The sequence below is a fragment of the Notolepis coatsorum genome (genome assembly GCF_963971535.1).
Source record: "Notolepis coatsorum genome assembly, chromosome: 20".
Lineage (NCBI taxonomy): Eukaryota > Metazoa > Chordata > Actinopteri > Aulopiformes > Paralepididae > Notolepis > Notolepis coatsorum.
The window spans coordinates 62,770,981-62,792,200 of NC_140184.1; the positions used below are offsets into that span (position 1 = coordinate 62,770,981).

Here is a 21,220-nt window from a genome sequence, read left to right on the forward strand (position 1 = left end):
CTATAATTTGCCCATACTGGATGTAGCAGCCAACACTTCAAATTATATTAAAATGTGTCAATTAACCGGGGGGGGCCCCTCTGTGATCCAGACCGGTCCCCCAGACGCAATGTTCAGACAAGAAAGGGCTGCCTGTCAATTACTATCACTTTGTCTTACCTGCATTTCTCGTCTCATCGGATATGCCCAATCCTGTGATATGAGAAATAAAATAACGCAAATTAGCCGGCCATCTGCCAAGAAGATTAGATTGTCTGGTGATTTTATCCATCCATCATGCATTGACAAAGTAACTTCTTCACCGGTCCGCAGAACACTACTAGGGTGGAATGGCTACGTGGCTAACATTAGCAAGCTATGCTAATCAGTGACTAGTTAAGTAAGAAAGACTGCGTGGTCATTGGTCAACATAGACAACAAGAGGGCACAATCTAATACAAGTAAGACAAAAAAAACAAATTGATAAAAAAAAAATAGTTGGCCAGGACTTGTTTTGTACAAGGAGGCAATGAGGCGAGTACGACTGCTAGTCTAGTAGTGCGTTAACACTAGCCAGGCAGAGTACAACACACATCCATGACATTCCTACCAATGCAAACTACTGTGTGCGACGTACCAGCAGGTCGTCCTTTGATGCAGGCAGGGACGGGAATTGGATCTTATTTTCCTCGTCCATGTCGCTGTAAATTCCGGGGGGCCGGTGGTGGCCCGGCCTTTTATGCGCGATATCGATGCGTTTGACAGCTGGTTAACTGAGAAATTGTAGCAGTTTGTTTTTGAGGATCCACATGCATGTCCGCCATGCTGTTCTCTGACAGATGTGTCACGTGACCCGCCGCCCAGATGGACGCAGTATAACTGGAAAGAGGCCCGAGGTCGCCATCTAGTGTTTCTCCCCCATAAGGCCGGGGCCTGTTACTGTTCCGCAACTATAAGTTACTTCCGGGGTAGGCCTGATTGGCCCCGACAGGCACGTGACAGGGCATACCGGGGATCTGATTGCCCCAAAGGCTTCATGAATTCCTCATATGATGATAGGCATCTAAAGTTTCTAAACATATACAATTAATTATCGCCACTTTCATTTAATTGTAAGTGTTTTATTATGTCCGCGGAAGGCGCAGCCTGTGAATCTGCGCAATATCTCAATAATAATCACAAACTATAGGACAGATCAGCCTGTGCTTTACAGAGGCACACGAATGAGCGTGTGGGAATAATGTTTTACATCAGGAAATGGGAAGTATTTGCGGGAAATATAATTTCCAACATTATTCATTGACTTTCAAGTAATCCTTCTGTGGAGAGTTTATGGTACACCTTTTTACCACAAGAGGGCGACAACAACGGATTTAGCTCGGCATTCACATGGGTCGGCATCCTGTTAATGAAGTTTATATTAGGGCTCTAGCCTCTAGGCTTCAATGAGGCTGCTCTGAAATTAATTGGTTCCCATCAGGGAGACAACAGGTGGTAGATATAAATGGAGTACTCTCCAGTCCTCAGACAGTGTGCCATGTACTACTAGGGACCTCTGGCACCAGGTAGCCTATTGGTTATCCAGCAGCAGAGACACTTATCAGTTAAAATAGTGTTTGGTTTAGCTCCTTGTTTTTTAGTTGTTAGTAATTGTCTCTAGATTAGAACAAAGTACAATTAGGGGCCGATGTAGGAGCCAAAGCTATATATTTAGGTATGATGTCATAACCGAAAAACTTCTAGAACATTTGTGTCTCTATATATAGTCCACAATTCTCTAAACAGGACTGAACAGGACTGAACGGATAGACTCAACAACAACGACTGACTCCTGCATTTCTCAACCAAGGTGCCAAGCCTTTCGGTTTGCTGTGGAAAGAGCCAACACCGGTGGATTTACGGCTTTCCAGTGTGGAGGAATTTTCATGTGTCGAGTCGGCAGTGATTTTGGAGACTGGGAAAATACAGTTTTCTTACCTTGTAGTATTAACGTGAATATTTAGGAAAATAGCTTTAGGACCACTTCTGTAATGAAATACTTCGCTGTGGAAGAGAAATAAACCATTTGGATATCTTTGTTTTACACTGGAGCGGCTGTGGACAGTATTTTTCTTTATTTACATTTACATTTAGTCATTTAGCTGACGCTTTTATCCAAAGCGACTTACAAGTTCTGTACGACAAGTCATCAGGAAGGGTACAACTCTATCAGCTGAGTAACAATGTTCATCAACGTGTTGCGTGTTACAGTGTAATAATAAGCATGTGTTTAATGCTACAGTTAGTTAGGGAATTTTAGCAAGATGTTTGGACCATCTGTGAAAAAATGTATTACCAATAGCTTTCTTCACCAAAGTGTTTCTATAGGTGTCTACTAACACCTCTCAATTTATTCAAACCCAAATCCTCGGGGGAAATTCTGGAGAGCCAATCAAAGTTAAGGAGCCCAGGGGGCTTGGGCGAAAAATATGAAAAAAATCTAAATCAAATATTAACGTGTGGGGTGACTAACTAGGGGTTTTCAGGGGTGGTGAATCTATTCCAACCATTACTTTTGAGTAAGAACGGCTCCCTGGCCATAAAATATTGGTATATTATATATAGTATAATATATTTTAAGCTATAATGTACAGCAAAAAGGGTATAATCAACGGTATGGGACTGAGGTGTTGTTGGTTTGATTCTATTCTGGAAAATAAAATATGAAAATATTGCAAAACACTAATAAGTGTTCACCTACTGTGCACATGCTCAGTAGGATACACGGTCTGCATGTGGGGAAGGAGCAGGAGTGCTGCATCATGGCAAATATTTCTGCACAACAAAAACGATTTTAAGGTATGATCGTTTAACTACTCTTTGGGAGAGTAATTGGTTTTCCTCTGCTGGCAAAAGGTTTGATAGCTGTAAATGTAGCACTTTATCAATTTTCTCTAGTTTATTGCTAACAATAAACAACCATTCACCTAGTTAAAGTTTGCTTACAGCTAACATTAGATAGATAGCTAGCATCAGAGTGGTTATAAGATCAGCTGGACTTTGTGTGGTGATCTACTTTTTCAGTGAAGATAATCTTGTAGTTCACTCACTCCATAAATAAGTCTTTTGAATGAATGAATTATTTTATTTCGAATGTTTACAAATAAAAAAACAAACAAATAATTTTTCGAACATTTGCACAAATAAACAAACGAAAAGGATAGGTTTGAAGCCGAAGGCTTATAGAGCAACCTACCCCTAATTCAAAAAACAAATTCAAAAAAGTTAAAGTTTTCAAAATATAACAAACAAAAAAATAAATCAACAATCAAAAATCTACAAAAACCGATCCAGAAAAGAACAAAAAAAGTTAAAGTTTGCAAGTCTTAAGACTTAAGTCTTAGTCAATAAGTCTTGCTGTGTGGACCAGTTCTGTATGTTTTGACACGAATCATGACACTTGTCTTTTAGTAGACTACAACATGGAAGAGGATTCTGTAGCTTGTTGCTTAAGGTGCTTCATCTGTGGTGGTCCTGAGACTGGGATTAAAAAGCTCTCAAAAGTCACCCAAAAAGGCTACGCACAGATGTTGTCTTATTCTGAGAGTGTGGACTATGAAGCATTAATCAGAAGACTACAAAAACGGAGATGACCCCAAGCTTAGACGCCATTTGGAATGCAGAACCGAGCTATACAATGGTGCAAGAAGTAAATCCACTGGAAATCGTACGTTTTTGTTTTATTTTTCATTGTGATGAAAGCACTTGCAGTTTTCAATCATATTCTATGTTGTGAGTGACATCTCAATTTAATAAAAACTTTTAACAAATTCAATTCTTTAGGGCAAGATGAGCAAGACCAACGGCCAGACAGGTTGAACAGACACAGCGTATTGTCTGGGTCAAGTAGTCAAAGTGCTAGCAGCTCCACCATAGTTGGATGGTTGGAAGAAGTAAACCCCTTCGATAACACACGGGACAGGAAGACCCTGGTGTCCTTCTCTACAGGGTTTAGCAGCTCTCCCGGAGACCCAGTAAATGTGGATCAGGCAGAGGAGATTGGCTGAACCATACAGGCCAAGATGGATGGGAAAACTGTTAATGATACAATGCAAACTAAGTACAAAGTCAAATCATTAGCAACCCTCAGATCTGGACCCAAAGTCAGTGGGGAGAAGCTGGTTATTGACTCACTCAGGCTCTTCAACCACCTCATCATCAGTGAGCGTGAAGTCAAGACCAAAGAAGCTCTGCTATTTGAGTTGATGCCAACACCGATGTCTCTTTTTGACAAAAACCAGAAGATGCGAAAGCCAGATAAGGCTGCCCTAGCAAAGTTCCTAAAGACATTTGTGGAACCCATTGGGCAAACCCCATGCACAAGCCTTGTGATTGATGGTGGGTGGCTCCTGCACAATGTCAAGTGGGAGGTTAACCTCACCTGGAAGGACATCGCTGAGAGCTACCTCCGGTTTGTGAAGGCCATGGGAAGCCAGCACCTCCGGATCACTGTGGTTTTTGACGGATATGACAACTCGACCAAGAACCATGATCATCTCAGACGTACAAAGCATGCATGCTGTTAAATCCAGATTCGCCCAGACATCCAAACCATTATTCCTATAGAAAAGTTTCTTGACAACAAGAACAACAAGGCCCAGCTTATCCTGCTTCTAGCTGAGACATTCAGTAGTAATGGAATCCGTGTACATCAATGCTTTGATGATGCAGACACTTCTATCGTCCAGGCAGCTCTAGATGAGGCAAGAGAGTCCGGTGTTGAGGGGAGAGCTGAGGATACGGACATCCTGGTTATGCTCATTCATCATGATGCAGACCACTCAGTCTTCTTCACAACAGCAAACAATGTGTCTTACGATGTTGGAAATATACAAGAGGCCCTCCCAGAGAAATACAGGAAATAGCTGCTCTTTCTACACAGCTTCTCATGCTGCGATACCGTGTCCGCAATTTCTGGCTTTAGCAAACCAACTTTGCTATGCACACTCTGCAAGACGGACCAAGCTGAGAAGGCCATGGAAGTTTTTCTTGACATCTAAGCCCAGAAAGATACCATCATCACAGCCGGCTGTGAAATATTCAAACTCATGTTCCATGGGAAACCGGACTTGAGATTTGAAATGTTCAGCAAGCGGGCTGCAGCAGGGAAAATCAGCCCTGAGAAACTGCCCCTGACTACAGCAGCAGCAGCACAACATTCGCTCCGGGCATATCTCCAAACCAGAGACTGGCTTCTACTACAAAGTCCATCACTGGATGTTCTGGACTATGGCTGGAAACTGGGAGATGAAGGCTATGCACCAGTCCCTACCACAGACCCCATTGCCCCAGACTATCTCGTGAAATTCATCAGCTGCAACTGTGAGGGAGACTGCAGTACACGCAGGTGCTGCTGTAAAAAAGGGGGTCATGTGCATATCTGCTTGTGGCAAGTGTAAAGGAGAGTGCCATAAAAACCAGACAGACGAGAAAAGGAGTGAGGAAGATGGGGAGTTGGCTTAGTAAAAAAAAACTGAAACCATGTATCAATAATGCACATTTCTATACCATTCCATTCTATGTAACGTTACATTTCTCTTGGAATAAAGTAAAAATATATGTTCTTATGGGAAAAAAATGTTTTTTTACTAAAAAACGAATGGTTGGAATAGATTCAGCTGAAAGAATTTACAATTCCCGCACTCACTTTTTCTCTGCTTTTATTGTCGTCAACGTTTCGGCTATTCAGCCTTCATCAGGACAGTGGCATGAAACAATGAGGTCTCACATTCATTTTATACAATTCCAAGGTCTGTTTTGGTTGATTGCATAACAGGGAGCACCTGTGCCTTCCTGTCAATAAACCAATTGGTTGAGCTTGCAGCCCCACTGGGTACTGCAGCAAAAAGAGAGACAGAGTTAGAAATGCAATAATTCAACCTCAGAACAAAACATTTTTGAAACATCGAACAGTCATATTTACAACACAATATAGTTTAGCATATTTAATATACAGCAATATGACCGAATCATTGTGAAACATTAAACCATCATCAATGGGATTCAGTGGAACAGTTTACAAACACACACTTAAATCCAGTTCATCATTGAGTCCAAAGGTGGTCCCAAATGTTTGAAGTTCCGTTATCCAATAGGCTTCTCTCTTGAGAAGCATCTGTTTCAGATCCCCCCCACGTCTAGAGAGGACCACTTTTTCAATACCACAGTAACTGAAAGCTGTGATTGGATGGTTGGCATCTTTAAAGTGGATGGCTATAGGGCTATCTGGATTATTATTACGAATAGCTGAACGGTGTTCAGATATTCGTGTTTTTAGTGCTCTTGTTGTCATTCCAACATAGGCTTTGGAGCAGCTGCATTTTATTAGATAAATGACCCCAGTTGTTGAGCATGTTATAACTCCACGAATTTTATAGATTTTCCCTGTAAGAGGGTGTGAGAAAGTCTTACTTCTAGTGGTACAATTACATTGTGCACATCGTCCACACTTGTGGTTGCCATCAGGCAGAGATGGCATGCTGCTTGATCTTTCAAATAAACAGTCTGCATGTACAAGTTTGTCTTTCAAATTCTTTCCTCTACGGTAAGTAATTATTGGTGGAGAATCAAATAAGTGGCCTACATTAGGATCACTTGAGAGGATATGCCAGTATTTCTTGATAGAATGTTTTATTTCATGTGATCTATCAGTATAATTAAGAACACAGACAGCTGATGGCTTTCTTTTTGTCTTTCTACCCCCTTGTGTTTTTGTTTTTACTTTCTGAAGGGCCCTGTCTATGCATTCATCTTCATATCCTCTTTGTTTAAAACGTGATTTCATTACCTCAACTTGGTTGTCAAATCGTTCTTTTGTGTCACAGATTCTTTGCAATCTATGGAACTGTCCTATTGGAATAGCTTCTTTCACATATTGTGGATGGTAGCTCTCCATGTGTAAAAGGTTGTTGCCATCTGTAGGTTTTCTAAAGAGATCTGTCACTAATTTGCCATTTTCTTTTGTGATACATATATCTAAGACGTTGACAGTGTGGTTGTTATATTCCAGGTTAAAAGTAAGAGATTCACTTTTGCTGTTTAACCAGTCTGTGAATTCTATACGTAGTTCTGTTGATCCCGTCCACAAAAATAGAACATCATCTATATATCGTTTCCAATATTTGATGTATTGCAGGTATGGGTTCTCTGTACTATCTAGAATATTTGTCATTTCAAACAGTCCAACGTACAAGTTTGCATAGTTAGGAGCCATTGTGGTTCCCATGGCAGTTCCTTTGATCTGCAGGTAAAAATCTCTATCAACACTGAAATAGTTCTTAATTAGTACCAGTTCAGCTGCCTCAAGTAAAAATCTATTAAATTGTGCATTACTGTCTTCTTTGCTGTTCAGAAAGATCTTTAGGGCCTCTAACCCCCCTTGGTGGGGTATATTGGAATAGATACTTTCGACATCTAGTGTACAGTAGATTCAGGGACATGTTCAATGTTTCTCAATGACTTAAGTACATCATTTGTGTCTTTGACAAAGGTTGGCAGTTTGAAAACAAATGGCTTTATGTAGTGATCAACAACAACTGAAAGTGGTGCTGTAATCGAACCTATTCCAGCCACAACCGGTCTTCCAGGTGGATGTTCAATGGACTTATGGATTTTTGGTAGCGTGTATAATACTGGTATAGTTGGTGACTTTGCATACAAGAAATCAAGATTCTTCTTTGTGATAACTTTGTTGTCTAAGGCCATCTCCAAAAATTCTTTTACTTCCTTTTGAAATATTTTGGTTGGATCACCTTTCAGTTTTCTGTAATAGTTTTCATTTGACATTTGTCTCTCAATTTCAGCTCTGTAGTCACTAATGTTCTGAACTACAACGGCTCCTCCCTTGTCTGCACTTTTGATTATTATTGTCTTGTCTCTTTGTAATGTCCTTAAAGCCTCGTGTTCACCCTTAGATAGATTTTCACATGAGGTATATTTTCTTCTCTTATATATTCTCTCATTATCATCATTCACTAAACGGCAGTAGGTGTCAATAGAGGAATTTCGTTTATTTGGGGGAACAAATTTACTTTGTCCTTTAAAAGGAAAGTTCTTACCCCTAGATCCATCTGCAGTATCAACAGCAGTATCAGTATCACAGATAAGTGGTTCAGATTCCACATGCTCAGATTCAATAGATGTTTCTTTAGGTGCAAAAAATTCTTTGAGTCTTACATTCCTAGAGAATCTGAAAAAAATCACATTTTGCATCAAATACATTATCTGTGTGTTTAGAAACAAATGTCAATCCTTTACTTAAGACAGAAACTTCATCAGGAGTCAGTGTCTTACTGGATATGTTGATCACATTCTCCTCATCTGTGACTGGGCTCGTGATCTCGTCCAGGGTGGATCTCGTTGGTTTGGTCTTGCCTCTCCCCTTGCCACGCCTGGTCTTCTTGTGTAGCGTCCCCGGCCTCTGTTGTTGGGTTGGGGCCTGGGGTCTAAAAAAGGGTGGGCGTTGAGGGACCCATCCGAAGTGTAGTCACTCTCTGATGTGGCTGGATTACTGCGGTTCGGCCATCTTGGTTTTGGGCGCCCACTTCTTGGAGTTTGCTTCTTCTGCCAGAAGTATACTTCTTTGTTCTTGTAATCTGCCTCATCTCGTTGGAATTTCTTCTGTTTGTTGGCTGTTAGCTTTGCTTCTAGTTCTTTTTGCATCTTCTTAATGTTCTCAATGGTCTCATTGCATTTTGCAATGTCAGTGACTTTCTCTAACAATTCAGAGGTGGTTGTTTCTATATCCTTTCTGATTTTCACTAGATCTGACTTTCTCTCATTAACTATCAATGCCATGAGGTCTATTGAACATTTGTTCAAGATCTCAGTCCAGCGTTTGCTGAACTGTTCATTATCTTTACACAGTGTAGGCTGCTTTTGGATCCTTAGTCCTCTTGGTATAATCTTTCTGGCATAATAGTTACAAAGTGTCTTTCGGTGCAGGTCTAACCTGACCTCTTTCTGAGATAAGTGATCTAGTTTCTTTACCATATCATCACTGGTTCCATCTCTTGGCATCATTAAATCTTCTCCGCCATCAAAAATCTCCTCATAGTCTCGTTGAGAAAACTCAAAAGTGGTTGCATATTCCACAGGATCTGCCATTTTCAGACTTTTTGTTTGGCAAGCAGAGTTCTATGTATTTCTTTAGAGAGGTGCTATGTTGTAGGGTGGGGGATCCCAAATAGTATCTATAGTGAAAAATCAACATGCACTCTCTCAAAAAATATTGTTGTGCTGGGAATTGCTCCCCTTAATTGTCATCAGATGAAAAAATTTACAATTCCCGCACTCACTTTTTCTCTGCTTTTATTGTCGTCAACGTTTCGGCTATTCAGCCTTCATCAGGACAGTGGCATGAAACAATGAGGTCTCACATTCATTTTATACAATTCCAAGGTCTGTTTTGGTTGATTGCATAACAGGGAGCACCTGTGCCTTCCTGTCAATAAACCAATTGGTTGAGCTTGCAGCCCCACTGGGTACTGCAGCAAAAAGAGAGACAGAGTTAGAAATGGAATAATTCAACCTCAGAACAAAACATTTTTGAAACATCGAACAGTCATATTTACAACACCTTCAGCGCCTTGAAAAACCCTAGTTAGACACCCCACAAGTTAATATTTGATTTTTCACCCAAGCCCTCTGGGTATACCAATATTTTATGGCCAGGGAGCCAATTTTACTCCAAACTAATGGTTGGAATAGATTCAGCACCCCTGAAAACCCCTAGTTAGTCACCCCACACGTTAATATTTGATATTTATTTTTTTCATATTTTTCGCCCAAGCCCCCTGGGCTCCTTAACTTTGATTGGCTCTCCAGAATTTCCCCAGAGGATTTGGGTTTGAATAAATTGAGAGGTGTTAGTAGACACCTATAGGAACACTTTGGTGAAGAAAGCTATTGGTAATTTTTTCACAGATGGTCCAAACATCTTGCTAAAATTCCCTAACTAAGTGTAATTATAAGCATGTGCAGCTTGGCATTTTGCATGAATGGACACACTTGCATGTTAGCAATTCCAGGACTGCATCTGGTGCAGGTGGGGAGCGCATCCAGTAAATTGCCAGCTTCCCCTCATCTTCTTTCCATCCATGCTCTGTAGGACTTGGGACCACAGGGTTAGACTGCAGACTGCTCTTCCAGATTGCTGCCTGATAGTTGGCTCGTTCAACATGCAGGAAGAGACAGTCTCTACATGGTGGCAGCTGACTGAATGAATGATGTTTATTTTTCGGTCTTGTTTACAGACAAATAAAACACACCCGTGTGGACTTAAAAAAAAGAAAAGAAAAAGAAAAAAAAATCACATGTACTGTACATATTCAAGGCAAGCTCACACAAAATCAAAAATCAACAACCGAAAAAAAGGAATAGGCTGAAGCACATGCTTATTTTTGCCTATCCCTTACAAATTCTTAAAAACTACATATATTTTAATATAAGAAAGAAAAACTTAAAATATGCTGCAAGATATAATTTTTTGAAAGAAAAAACAAATGTTTGATGTTTTTACAATTTTACTCAAAACTGTACTCCTGAATTATTTGATCCTTTAAGGCAGTGGTTCTCAACCTTTTTACACCAAGTACCACCTGAGAACGTAGCTGGCTCTCCAAGTACCACCATATGACCGACGTTAAAATACAGTCTATTCAGCTATGCACAGTTCACGCAGGAGGCAAATGTATTCCTAATACCATTATTTATTGTTAACTTTTGTCAGACACAGCCACAATGTACAAAGGTGTAGAACTAGCTAACTCTTCCACACAACTGATACAATGCAAGGGGCATTGAGAACATAATAACTAACATTCTCACATAGCAAGTGAGAAAATTAAGAACTGTATTTCAGCAAATGTACTTAATTCTCTCTCTCTCGGGCAAGACCACCCGCATTTCATTGTATACTTGTATTCTCTCTCTCTCTCTCTCTCTCTCTCTCTCTCTCTCTCTCTCTCTCTCTCTCTCTCTCTCTCTCTCTCTCTCTCTCTCTCTCTCTCTCTCTCTCTCTCTCTCTCTCTCTCTCTCTCTCTCTCTCTCTCTCTCTCTCTCTCTCTCTCTCTCTCTCTCTCTCTCTCTCTCTCTCTCTCTCTCTGCAAGCAAGTGTCCTTCATTCTCTCTCACACTCACGCACATATTCAATACATTTTCGAATTGTAACCCTTTAAATGCCAGTTTGTGTGATGGCATCACAAATTATTGTTAAAAAAACACACAAAAAGTAAAATATTTTCAATATATCAAATGCAAAGTACATTTTTCTGGGGGGGATTATTACAGTGATTAGCAACAACACAGATTTTGATGGGTTTTTTGTTTTTTGTAATGTCAGATTTAACAACAACTCTTTTCAGAAAAGTGGGAGTATTTCATTTGTTATCTGACATTACAAAAAAAATCTAAAAATAAAAATAGTTATGATCAGAGCTGAAGTTGAATAAAATATTTATGACTGTTTAGACTGCATTAATCTCTGTCAGTGATCTCCTGGTTGTTCCCCACTTAGGTTATCTAACTATCCCGCCGCCGCAACTAGAAACACTGGCCTGCTTCTAAGTTCAGTGGCCTGACTACAAAAAAAAAAAAAAAAATTATTTCAAGTACCACTAGTGGTACGCGTACCACAGGTTGAGAACCACTGCTTTAAGGTGTAGTGCTGAGAGATAGGAGTCGGAGGCGGTGTCTCGAAGCTGAACGTAACTCCTTTAATATTTATCTATCGTGACTCGATAGATAGAATGAAAGCCGGTGGCAGGAAGTGCCACACCCTAAATCGTTCGGGGGGAACCAATATTCCCAACAATAGTTCTGTGTGAATTATGTACAATCACTACACAAGCCCCCCCAGAATTCACCCAGTCAAAATCCCCCTGGCGCGGGGGGAACAACTGTCCGGCCTCGGCGCGTGCGGAAAACCGGGGGCAGGGAGGGAGGAGCGGCGTAAGTGCTCGCGCCCTCCACGACACCCGGGGGCACGAAACGGCCGTGGCGAGCGCGGAAAGCCGGGGGCGGGGAGGGGGAAGCGTCGCAAGCGCCCGTACCCTCGCCGACACCCGGGGGCACTGACATCGGTGAGGTCGCCGGTGACTCCGGAGTAACGGCGGACGGCCTCTGCGGGGGGGTAGGGCCAACTCCAAGGGTTGGGAAACGTCCACGTGGGCGGGCTTGATCCTGTCTACTGACACGGTCTCCGTCCTACTGCCCATGTCGACCATAAGGTCCTTATCACCGTGCTGCAGGACCCTAAACGGGCCATCATAAGGGGGGCATAGGGGCCCACGGTGCGCGTCATGGCGAACAAAAACGTACTCCGCCGTGTGCAGGCCGCGCGGCAACCGGGAAACAGGGCGACATGCTGCGACGTGGGGATCGGGGCGAAGGTCTGAGCGGCTTCCCGCAGGGAGGAGCGTTGGCTGGCCGCGGACCAGGGGGTCGTCGAATAAAATCCCCCGGGACGTGCAATGTCTGGCCATATAACAGCTCCGCGGACGAGGACTGCAGGTCTTCCTTGGGGGCACTCCTAAGTCCGAGCATGACCCACGGCAGTTTGTCCACCCAGTTGCCGTCAGTCAGGCCTGCGCGCAGCGCTGCCTTCATGGACTGGGGTGGTACACGGTGGTACGGTGCAGCTTAACCCCCAGGCCGCTGGCGACCGCGTTCCAGAGCTTCGAGGGAAATTTTTAGCCCCGGTCGGAGGAGAGGTCGGACGGGGTCCCGAAACGTGCAACCCACGTGCTGATAAAGGCGCGGGCCACGTCGTAAGAAGATGTCGAGGGGAACGGCTTCCGGCCATCGGGTGGTCCTGTCCACCATAGTGAACAGGTAGGTAAACCCGTGAGAGGAGGGAAGCGGGCCCACGAGGTCAACGCTGACATGATCGAATCTTCTCTCGGGGACTGCGAATGTCCCAAGCGGGGCCTTAGTATGTCGGTGCACCTTAGCCCGTTGGCAGGCCACACATGCATCGACCCAGGTCATCACGTCTTTCTTGAGCCCTCGCCACACAAATTTCTGTGAAACCAACCTGCTCGAAGGCTTCCTACCGGGGTGAGACAGGTCATGCACCGCCTCAAAGGCCCGCCTACGCCAGCCTTTAGGGACCAGCAGGCAGGGGTGTCCGGTGGAGAGGTCACAGAGCAGGGACATCGCGATTGGCGGCTCAGGCGCGTCCCTGCACACATCTGGGGTCACAGCACATAATTAAGTAATATTAAGAACAATACACACTGGTGGCACATAGTAAAGATAAGGGGGCATGTTAGGGTAGTGGGTATGGGGCACTATGAGGTTTAGGTCTGGGGCCAGAATGCTCCTCCCACATCCTAGCCTAGGTTGGGGCAGTGGAAGCGCTAGTCACAGTTGGTAGACAATACGACAAAAAGGATATAACGTGGCCCGGAGCTGCGTGGGTGGGGAGGGACTCTTCCCCCCCCCCCCCCTCTCTCCCACGGCCCCGGGCTGAAAAGCGTTCCGACTGGGACCGGAGAATAGGGTACTTCTTAGTGCAGAGCAGACCAGGGTAATGCAGTAGTGTCCTCCTGGCTGCAAGGAAATAGCACAGTTCCATTTCATTCTGGCCTCCGCTCAGCGTCAGTCTGCACTGACTTCACTTCGTGCACGTGCACTGAATAAAAAATTCCACAATGTACCTTTACATACCAACATTCGTCTGGCCACACCCCTATCCGCTTACCTTCATAATCAGGTGTGTGGTCACCTACTCGCCTCCTTCTTCACTTTCACCACAAGGAAGTGCCTTCGGTAGATACCCACACTTGACGAGGTTGTTTAGTTGAAGAAAGTTGGAAAACAAAAGAACGGGAGATACGTTGACATATCTTTATTTTCTCTCACTATTTTCGAGAAAATACGGCGATATTGTCTTCGTCACTGGAGTGTCTGGAAGATGATGATCATTCTGACCTCCACCGGCTTTTTCGTATTAGGGGCTCGCGCCGCTGACATACTCCCCAACTGCAGTCCTCCTTGCTGCGGCTGAATGGGTATTGGCCCTCCGGTCTTACAGCTGGACTGTGGGAAGCACCGGCTGTTGTGAGAAATCGGTTGCTTCCGGGTGGGGTAAGTACTGTTTTGCTTGCGAGCACTGGTTGTCTGTTTATGCTATGGGGGTTAGCTGACAATTTTACGAACGCCGACCCCGGACTGGGGTCCTCTGCTCGGCTTCTTAAGCGGCGGACGGAGGATCTTGGTCTGACGCCCATGATGGTCAACCTAGTGGGCCGCGACCGGGACCTGGTGAACCCAGGATTCTCTGGACAAGCGGATGCTTCTCTGTCCCGTGCAGGCCCCATCTTTCACATAAATGTGGAAGTACACCCTAACGAGGAAATGTGGGCATAGGATCTTCTTTATCGGGAGTTCCATGCTCAAAGTCGGCTGCAGCCCGGATGGGAATTGTGCTGGCTCCGCTGTATGTCTGGTAAATCACTATTGAAAACTGTGTTTGACATTTCTTTTTCTCTTCCCTCTTAGGATGGGGAGGGACTTGGACAGTGGCCTGTCTGAAGTGTGGCTTGTTATGTCTTTGTGTACAGTTCAGGTGATAGCTGCTTAGCTGGCGTGCTAGTTTGTGGCCTACTGTTGTTAGCCAGTCAGCTGTTAGCTGCGGCGCTAGCTCGTTGTGTTCACCAGGCTAGTAAATGTTAGCTTGTTGCTATCAGTCGGACAGCTGTTAGCTTAATGCTACACTGTTGAAACGTTACTGTGACTATAACATGCCTTAAACACTCTGACTACGACGTCATCTTTGACAGAGGATGTTAGTCGACCCTACACCCGGGTGCCAGTGCCAGCGAGGACTTCGTCAACATGGAGAACGGCGGCTGGGTGGCGTTGCGGACATACCCTCGTCACCAACGCAGGAGATGCTGGGTTCAACTCGGTGTCCCGTTAACCAGTGTTGCCGTTCTCTCGGCCTGCGTTCAGGGTGAAGGTAGGAGTCCTCCGGACTTTAAACACTTCTTCTTTTCTTCCCTTCTAAATGTTTTGTAATAACGATGTTTCCAAAACATGTGTTGCTGCAATACATTGAGGATACGACGCGTGTTGTGTGTGAATTGTCTTGTCACTGGTATATCTTTTCTCTCTGTAGTAAATCGGCGTTGTTTTTTACGTGTGTAAAATGAACTGGTTTGGTTGTGATGAGAACATGTGTGTTCATGTAATGTTGTACCGTGGGTGAACTCACAACTAAGAGGGTTAATTAATAATAATAATAATAATAATAATAATAATAATAATAATAATAATAATAATAATAATAATAATACATCTATTTTATATAGCGCTTTTCCAGGTGCTCAAAGACGCTTTACATGGGCAGGAGAGACAAACTATGGCAAAACAAAAAACAGAACAAAACAGAACAAAATAATACATGACAAAATAAAATAAAATAAAACAGACAGAATTAGAGGTCAAAAGCAAGATTGAAAAGGTGAGTTTGAGGGCTGATTTAAAAGATGTCAGTGTGTTTGCATCACGGATATGGCTGGGGAGGGCATTCCAGAGGGAGGGGGCAGCAGCAGCAAAGGCCCTGCCGCCCCAGGTCCGGAGCTTGGTCGTGGGAGGTGTTAGGAGGTTGGCATCTGCAGACCTAAGGCGACGGGTGGGCGTGTGACGGTGGAGGAGGTCGGACAGGTAGGGAGGGGCAAGGTTGTTGAGGGCTTTAAATGTGATGAGTAGTATTTTAAAATGTATCCTGTATTTGATTGGAAGCCAGTGGAGGTCGTGGAGGACAGGGGTGATGTGATCAGAGCGACGGGTGGAGGTAAACCTGTAAAGCTATGCTTAGTGACATGTGATTGAGGAATGAATCTTTTTTCTCAGCCTGTGATGACAATGAACAGCATGTTCACATATTAACAGAGGTGCCTGTTTGCCTTGGTCGTATCAAGGGTAAGATAGGAGGGGTGACCCCCCGGTTTCCCTGGGGCTTCCCCCCCCCCCTCCTCTCAGACATGTTTGGTTACAATATATTGTGTCACTGTGTTTGTGGGGATACGATGTAACCCTCAGCTTAATTGCTGGGGTTGTGCTTTCCGCTTGAGAAACTATTTTTTCCTAAAGAAAAGGTTGTTTGGGAGGGCGGAGCTAGGCGATCATGGAGTGAGACGTGTTTCACGTGAGCTCCCTTCTATCGTGCGAAATATACTTTTCTCCCCATTAGTCTTTATTTTATTTTTATTTGTTATTTGTCTGCTTGTCGAGTTTCAACTACTGTCGTCGACTTTTGTCAACTTTCTGCGATGTCGGTGGTGGAGACCAGATCCATGAGCACCCCAGCCGGCAAACTGCCACCGGGTCTATCCTTGCCGTCGCCCGTTATCAGTGAGATAAGCGAAGCTGTTCTCTCGGTCATGACCAAACTCCATGCAGACTTTGAGATACGCTTCGCTGAAACACAAAGAAAAGTGCAGGCGGAATTTTTTGATAACCTTCATCGAGAGATGTCAGAGGAAATTAGGTTGGCGGTAGACCCGTTGAGAGACAAGATGGAGTCGCTGCACGTTGTCTCCTCGGCTAATGCTAACGAACTAGCCACGCTAACGACAGAGGCCTCACTACAAGGCGAGAGGATGGCGGGTCTGGAGACCTCCCTGCTGGCTAGGCAGGCTGAAGTTGCCAAACTACAGTCGGTAATTGTGGAAATGCAGTCCCGGGAGAGACGCTACAACATCAGGATTGTTGGTGTACCGGAGGGCAACGAGGGAGGCCGTCTCTCGGAGACCATGCCGGAATTGCTGCAGAAAATATTGGGGAAAGATGTCCTCCCCAGCCCTCCCGTATGTGAGTCGGCCTACAGAGCGGGCAAGACCAGTCCTGGAGTGAACAAAGAGCCGAGGCCCATCATTGTCAAGCTGAACAGGCTTCAGCAGAGGGAGCTCATCATGCGGTCGGCCCGTGCCAGAAGGGGTAAACTAAGTCTTGGCGATCACAAAGTGGCCATTTTCGAAGACTTTACGCCGGAGGTTCAAGCACAGAGAGGCGAATACAAAGTGGTCATGTCCAGGCTATGGAAACTAGGCCTGAGGCCTACGCTATTCGCTCCCGCGAAATTATCTGTGCTGGGTAAGGACGATGATCGGCGTTCATTTTGGTCGTTGGCTAAAGCGAAGGAATATCTCGGGGGGATAGCCGAGACTGTAGCCTGATATCTATGTCGGGTGAGTGACTTGGCGATGTGGGCCTGAATACATTGATAGGGCCGACTACTCACAAATGCTTGTTGTCATGCCCAGACATGCTAACTGTCCACTGCCCATCCAAACTAGCGGGGCATCCCAATTACTTCTGTTACTTGCTAATGCTGACCTCATGGTCGTACGTGTGTGTCGCCTCTATGAAAGCTAGCGAGCTAGCTGAACAATGTACATAACAGATTCCAGCGTGCTAGCCGGATTCATCACTAGCTTACGCGCTAGCCTCGGGCTAGCTAGCAGGCTGTGTCTATCGCCCGCGCCGAGACATTTGAGACCCGTTAATGTTTACGTATTTTGGTTGTTGTTGCTGTTTAAGTGACATCGGTTTGCACAATTCAACGGTGATCGGGTCCTTAACTAACTTCTTGTATGCTTTTATTTTTATATCCAGGCTGTTTTGAGCTTTGGGCTCCAGTAGTAGAAGGTCGGTTGAATATATATATACAATATATGATAACAGGTTGTGTCAGGTATAGCTTATTACTATCCCCGGGTTAATGAAGGTGTTTAATTCTATTCTTACATAGGTTATGTCATTCCAGCCATTGGGCCTGACCAGAGGGGCTGTTACATGCGTGCACTTTGACCATAACCCTATTTTCCTTTTCTTCTTATTGTCGCTGTTTAAATGACATCTGTTTGCGCAATTTAACTGTGATCCGATCCTGCCTTAGACTATCTGCTGGTATGCTTTAATTTAATTTTGTTTTGAATTTTCCTTTATCCATTTATGCTATAACATTGCAACATTAATACGCAGACTCGGAAGTAGATGGTTACATGGTTGATGTTGAGTTATTATATAATAATGGCTATTTTTTCCATTATAGTTGTCTCATGTTAGGGCCAAGGCTCACAGTGGTTTTCGACCGATATCTTTATTGAATTAAATTTTTATTTTTATTTGTGTTTATTGGACTAGTGGGGGTTTAATCAGGGGTTTATCTAGAGGGGGGTCGGAGTGGAGAGCGTCTTATTGGATCCATGACTCCAGTGGGAAATGATAGGAAGATGACCATCCTTAGTGGATGGGGCATAGGGAGGGGATTGGAGAGTGGGTATAGGAGGGTTTATAATAGGACGGGTGGGTTAGGGTTTAGAGTAGAAGGAGGGGGGGTTGTAACTGGGGTGGTATTTTTCTGTGTTTTATGTACTGTTGTCTTATATGTGTGTAATTGTTCCTCCTCTGAACTCCTGGGATTGACCGTCTGGGCCCGCCTGGATCAGCGCCTCTGTACTCAGCCTGGCTGCACTGGTATGTTCTTTACGCATTTAGACAAATTCGACCATGGCTAAATTGAATATTTTAATTTGGAACGCAGGGGGTCTTAACGCCCCACACAAGCGTGCCAGTGTCCTTTGGTTATTGAAGAGAAGAAATATTGACATTGCTCTCCTTAGTGAGACGCATTTATTGGTGGGTGATGTGTCAAGGCTAGCAAATCGACAATATCACGTTATCTCCTCATCCTCAGCCAATGATAAGACGAAAGGAGTCGTCATAGTTACAAGACGTAACCTTGATATCAAAGTCCTGGACACGGAGGGAAGGATTACTATAGCAAAAGTTGAGTTCTCTCATAGGAAGATGGCAATAATAGCATTGTATGCCCCTAACACATTTGATTCAGCGTTCTATAATACAATCACGAAGAATATGTTGGAACTTACTGGATACGCTCTCATTGTGGGTGGCGATTTTAATGCGTGCTGGGATGCGGAGATGGATAGGTCCGGGTCCTCTGAAACAAGCGACCAAAAACGGTCCTCTAAGGCCCTCAGGATGTGGGCCCAGGACACGGGGCTCGCAGACCTATGGCGATCCCACCCTCAAGGATTACTCTCACCTGTCGGCCAGACACAAAACCTTCTCTCGAATAGACTATGCATTTGCGTCCCCTAATATGTTTGATAGTTTCGACGTCTCATTGGTTCCCCTGGCTCTCTCGGACCACAAGGGGATTTTCCTTGTGGCAACCTTTGGCAGGCTCTCCACGAGAGCTCCCAGGTGGCGTTTTAACTCAACCTTATTAAAGAACGATGATTTCTGTTCCGAGTTCAGGAGTAAACTAGCTGAATTCTTGCAGATCAATGTTGGCACGGTCGATGACCCCAGGGTCCTATGGAACGCATTGAAAGGATTTATCAGGGGTCATGTCACACTTTTCGCCTCCAATTTGCGTAAATCCCGGTCAAAAAAACTAGAAGGACTGGAAACATTATATGCGGACCTATACGCATCTTTGCAAACTAACTATAGTGAACGACTAAACACACAACGTAAGATAGTCAAGAAAGAAATAAACTCCATACTTAAACAACAGTCTGAGTTCTTGATACATAGGACAAGGCAAAATTACTACTTTCACGGTTCCAGGCCTAGCCATCTATTGGCAATGAAAATACGCTCGAATGATCATTTCTCCGATATCCCCTCGATCAAGACGCGACAGGGTACAGTCACTACTGATTCGAAAAAGATCAACGACACTTTTAAAGAGTTTTACTCACAGTTATATAGCTCAGAGGTTAATCTCGACGACTCTAAATTTGAATCGTTCATTGGCGGGCTTGAGATACCCCACATTTCTGAGGAAGAGGCTAAGGAACTGGGGAAACCGATCACTCTTATGGAACTAAGGGAGACGATTGCTGAAATGCAGAGGGGTAAGGCACCAGGCTGGGATGGTATTCCACCCGAGGTGTATTTAGCTTTCTGGGACCAACTGGGTCCATTGATGCTCGATATGATCAATTACGCTATCGAACAAGGGGAGTTCTCAAGAGATGTCAACATGGCGTTGATTTCTTTACTTCTCAAGAAGGACAAAGATCCCAATGATTGTGGTAGCTATAGGCCCTTGAGTCTTCTCGGGGCCAATTTAAAAGTGTTTACCAAGGTGCTGGCCCGCCGCCTGCAGAGATTTATGATGGTATTGGTACACTGCGATCAAACTGGTTTTATCCCGGGGCGCCTGGCTGCAGATAATCTTAGGAGGCTGTTGCATGTAGTCGATAACAGTAAAGACAATACAGCTCCGTCCACAGTTCTGTCTTTGGATGCCATGAAGGCGTTTGACAGACTAGAATGGTCATACCTGTGGAAGGTACTTGAGGTCATGGGTCTTGGAAAGAATTCTATTCATATGATTAAAGTCCTGTATGCCTCGCCGTCGGCAATGATACTGACAGGCAAAAACTGTTCCACACTTTTCCCAGTCTCCAGATCTTCTAGACAGGGTTGTCCTCTGAGCCCAGGACTATTCGCGCTTTCCCTCTAACCATTGGCCCAATTTATTAGGCAATCAGAGGACATCGTCCCCATAATGATCAATAATACACCACACAAAATTGCTCTCTATGCGGATGACCTACTGATTTTTATGGATGACCCTTCCCGGTCGGCCACAAAATTATTGGGAATAATCGACGACTTTGGTAAATTGTCAGGCTTTAAGATTAACTGGAACAAATCAGCCTGCCTACCTCTTAATGAGCTGGCCAAGGCGGTGCGACTACCAGCTGATATCCCCATAGTGGAACATTTTAAATACTTAGGTATAGAGATATTCCCCACGCTGAGTCAAACTACTAAGTACAACTTCACGGGTACTTATGATAAAATACGCCAGGATCTAGACAGATGGTCGTCCCTTCCTAACTCCTTACAAGCCCGAGCTTCCATAATCAAAATGAATGTCCTGCCTAGGATACATTTTGTTAGCTCAATGCTCCCCCTGCCCCCTCCAATAGACCACTGGCGCAAGGTACAATCGATGGTATCTAAGTTTATCTGGAATAACAAACGCCAGAGAATCAAAAGAGCTACTACTCAACGTAGGAAACAAGATGGGGGCCTCGCAATCCCTGATTTTAAGCTTTATTTCTGGTCCTTTTCACTGAGACCTCTGATGTGCTGGCTAGACCCTGTGGATGCTGTATCTTGGCGCTCCTTAGAAGCGGCGGCGGTC

General features: G+C 44.3%; 1 protein-coding gene across 1 annotated transcript in view; it reads right to left on the reverse strand.

Moving 5' to 3' along the window:
• The window catches only part of styx (serine/threonine/tyrosine interacting protein), a 57,801-nt gene extending 56,998 nt beyond the window's left edge, over positions 1-803 (reverse strand). The window contains exons 1-2 of the mRNA XM_084337299.1: positions 617-803; positions 160-192 (exon numbers count right to left, since the gene is read on the reverse strand). Of these exons, the coding sequence (XP_084193425.1) occupies positions 160-192; positions 617-676 (93 nt within the window). The 5' untranslated portion in view covers positions 677-803. The remainder of the gene's footprint in view (positions 1-159; positions 193-616) is intronic.
• Between the last annotated feature and the right edge of the window lie 20,417 nt (positions 804-21,220).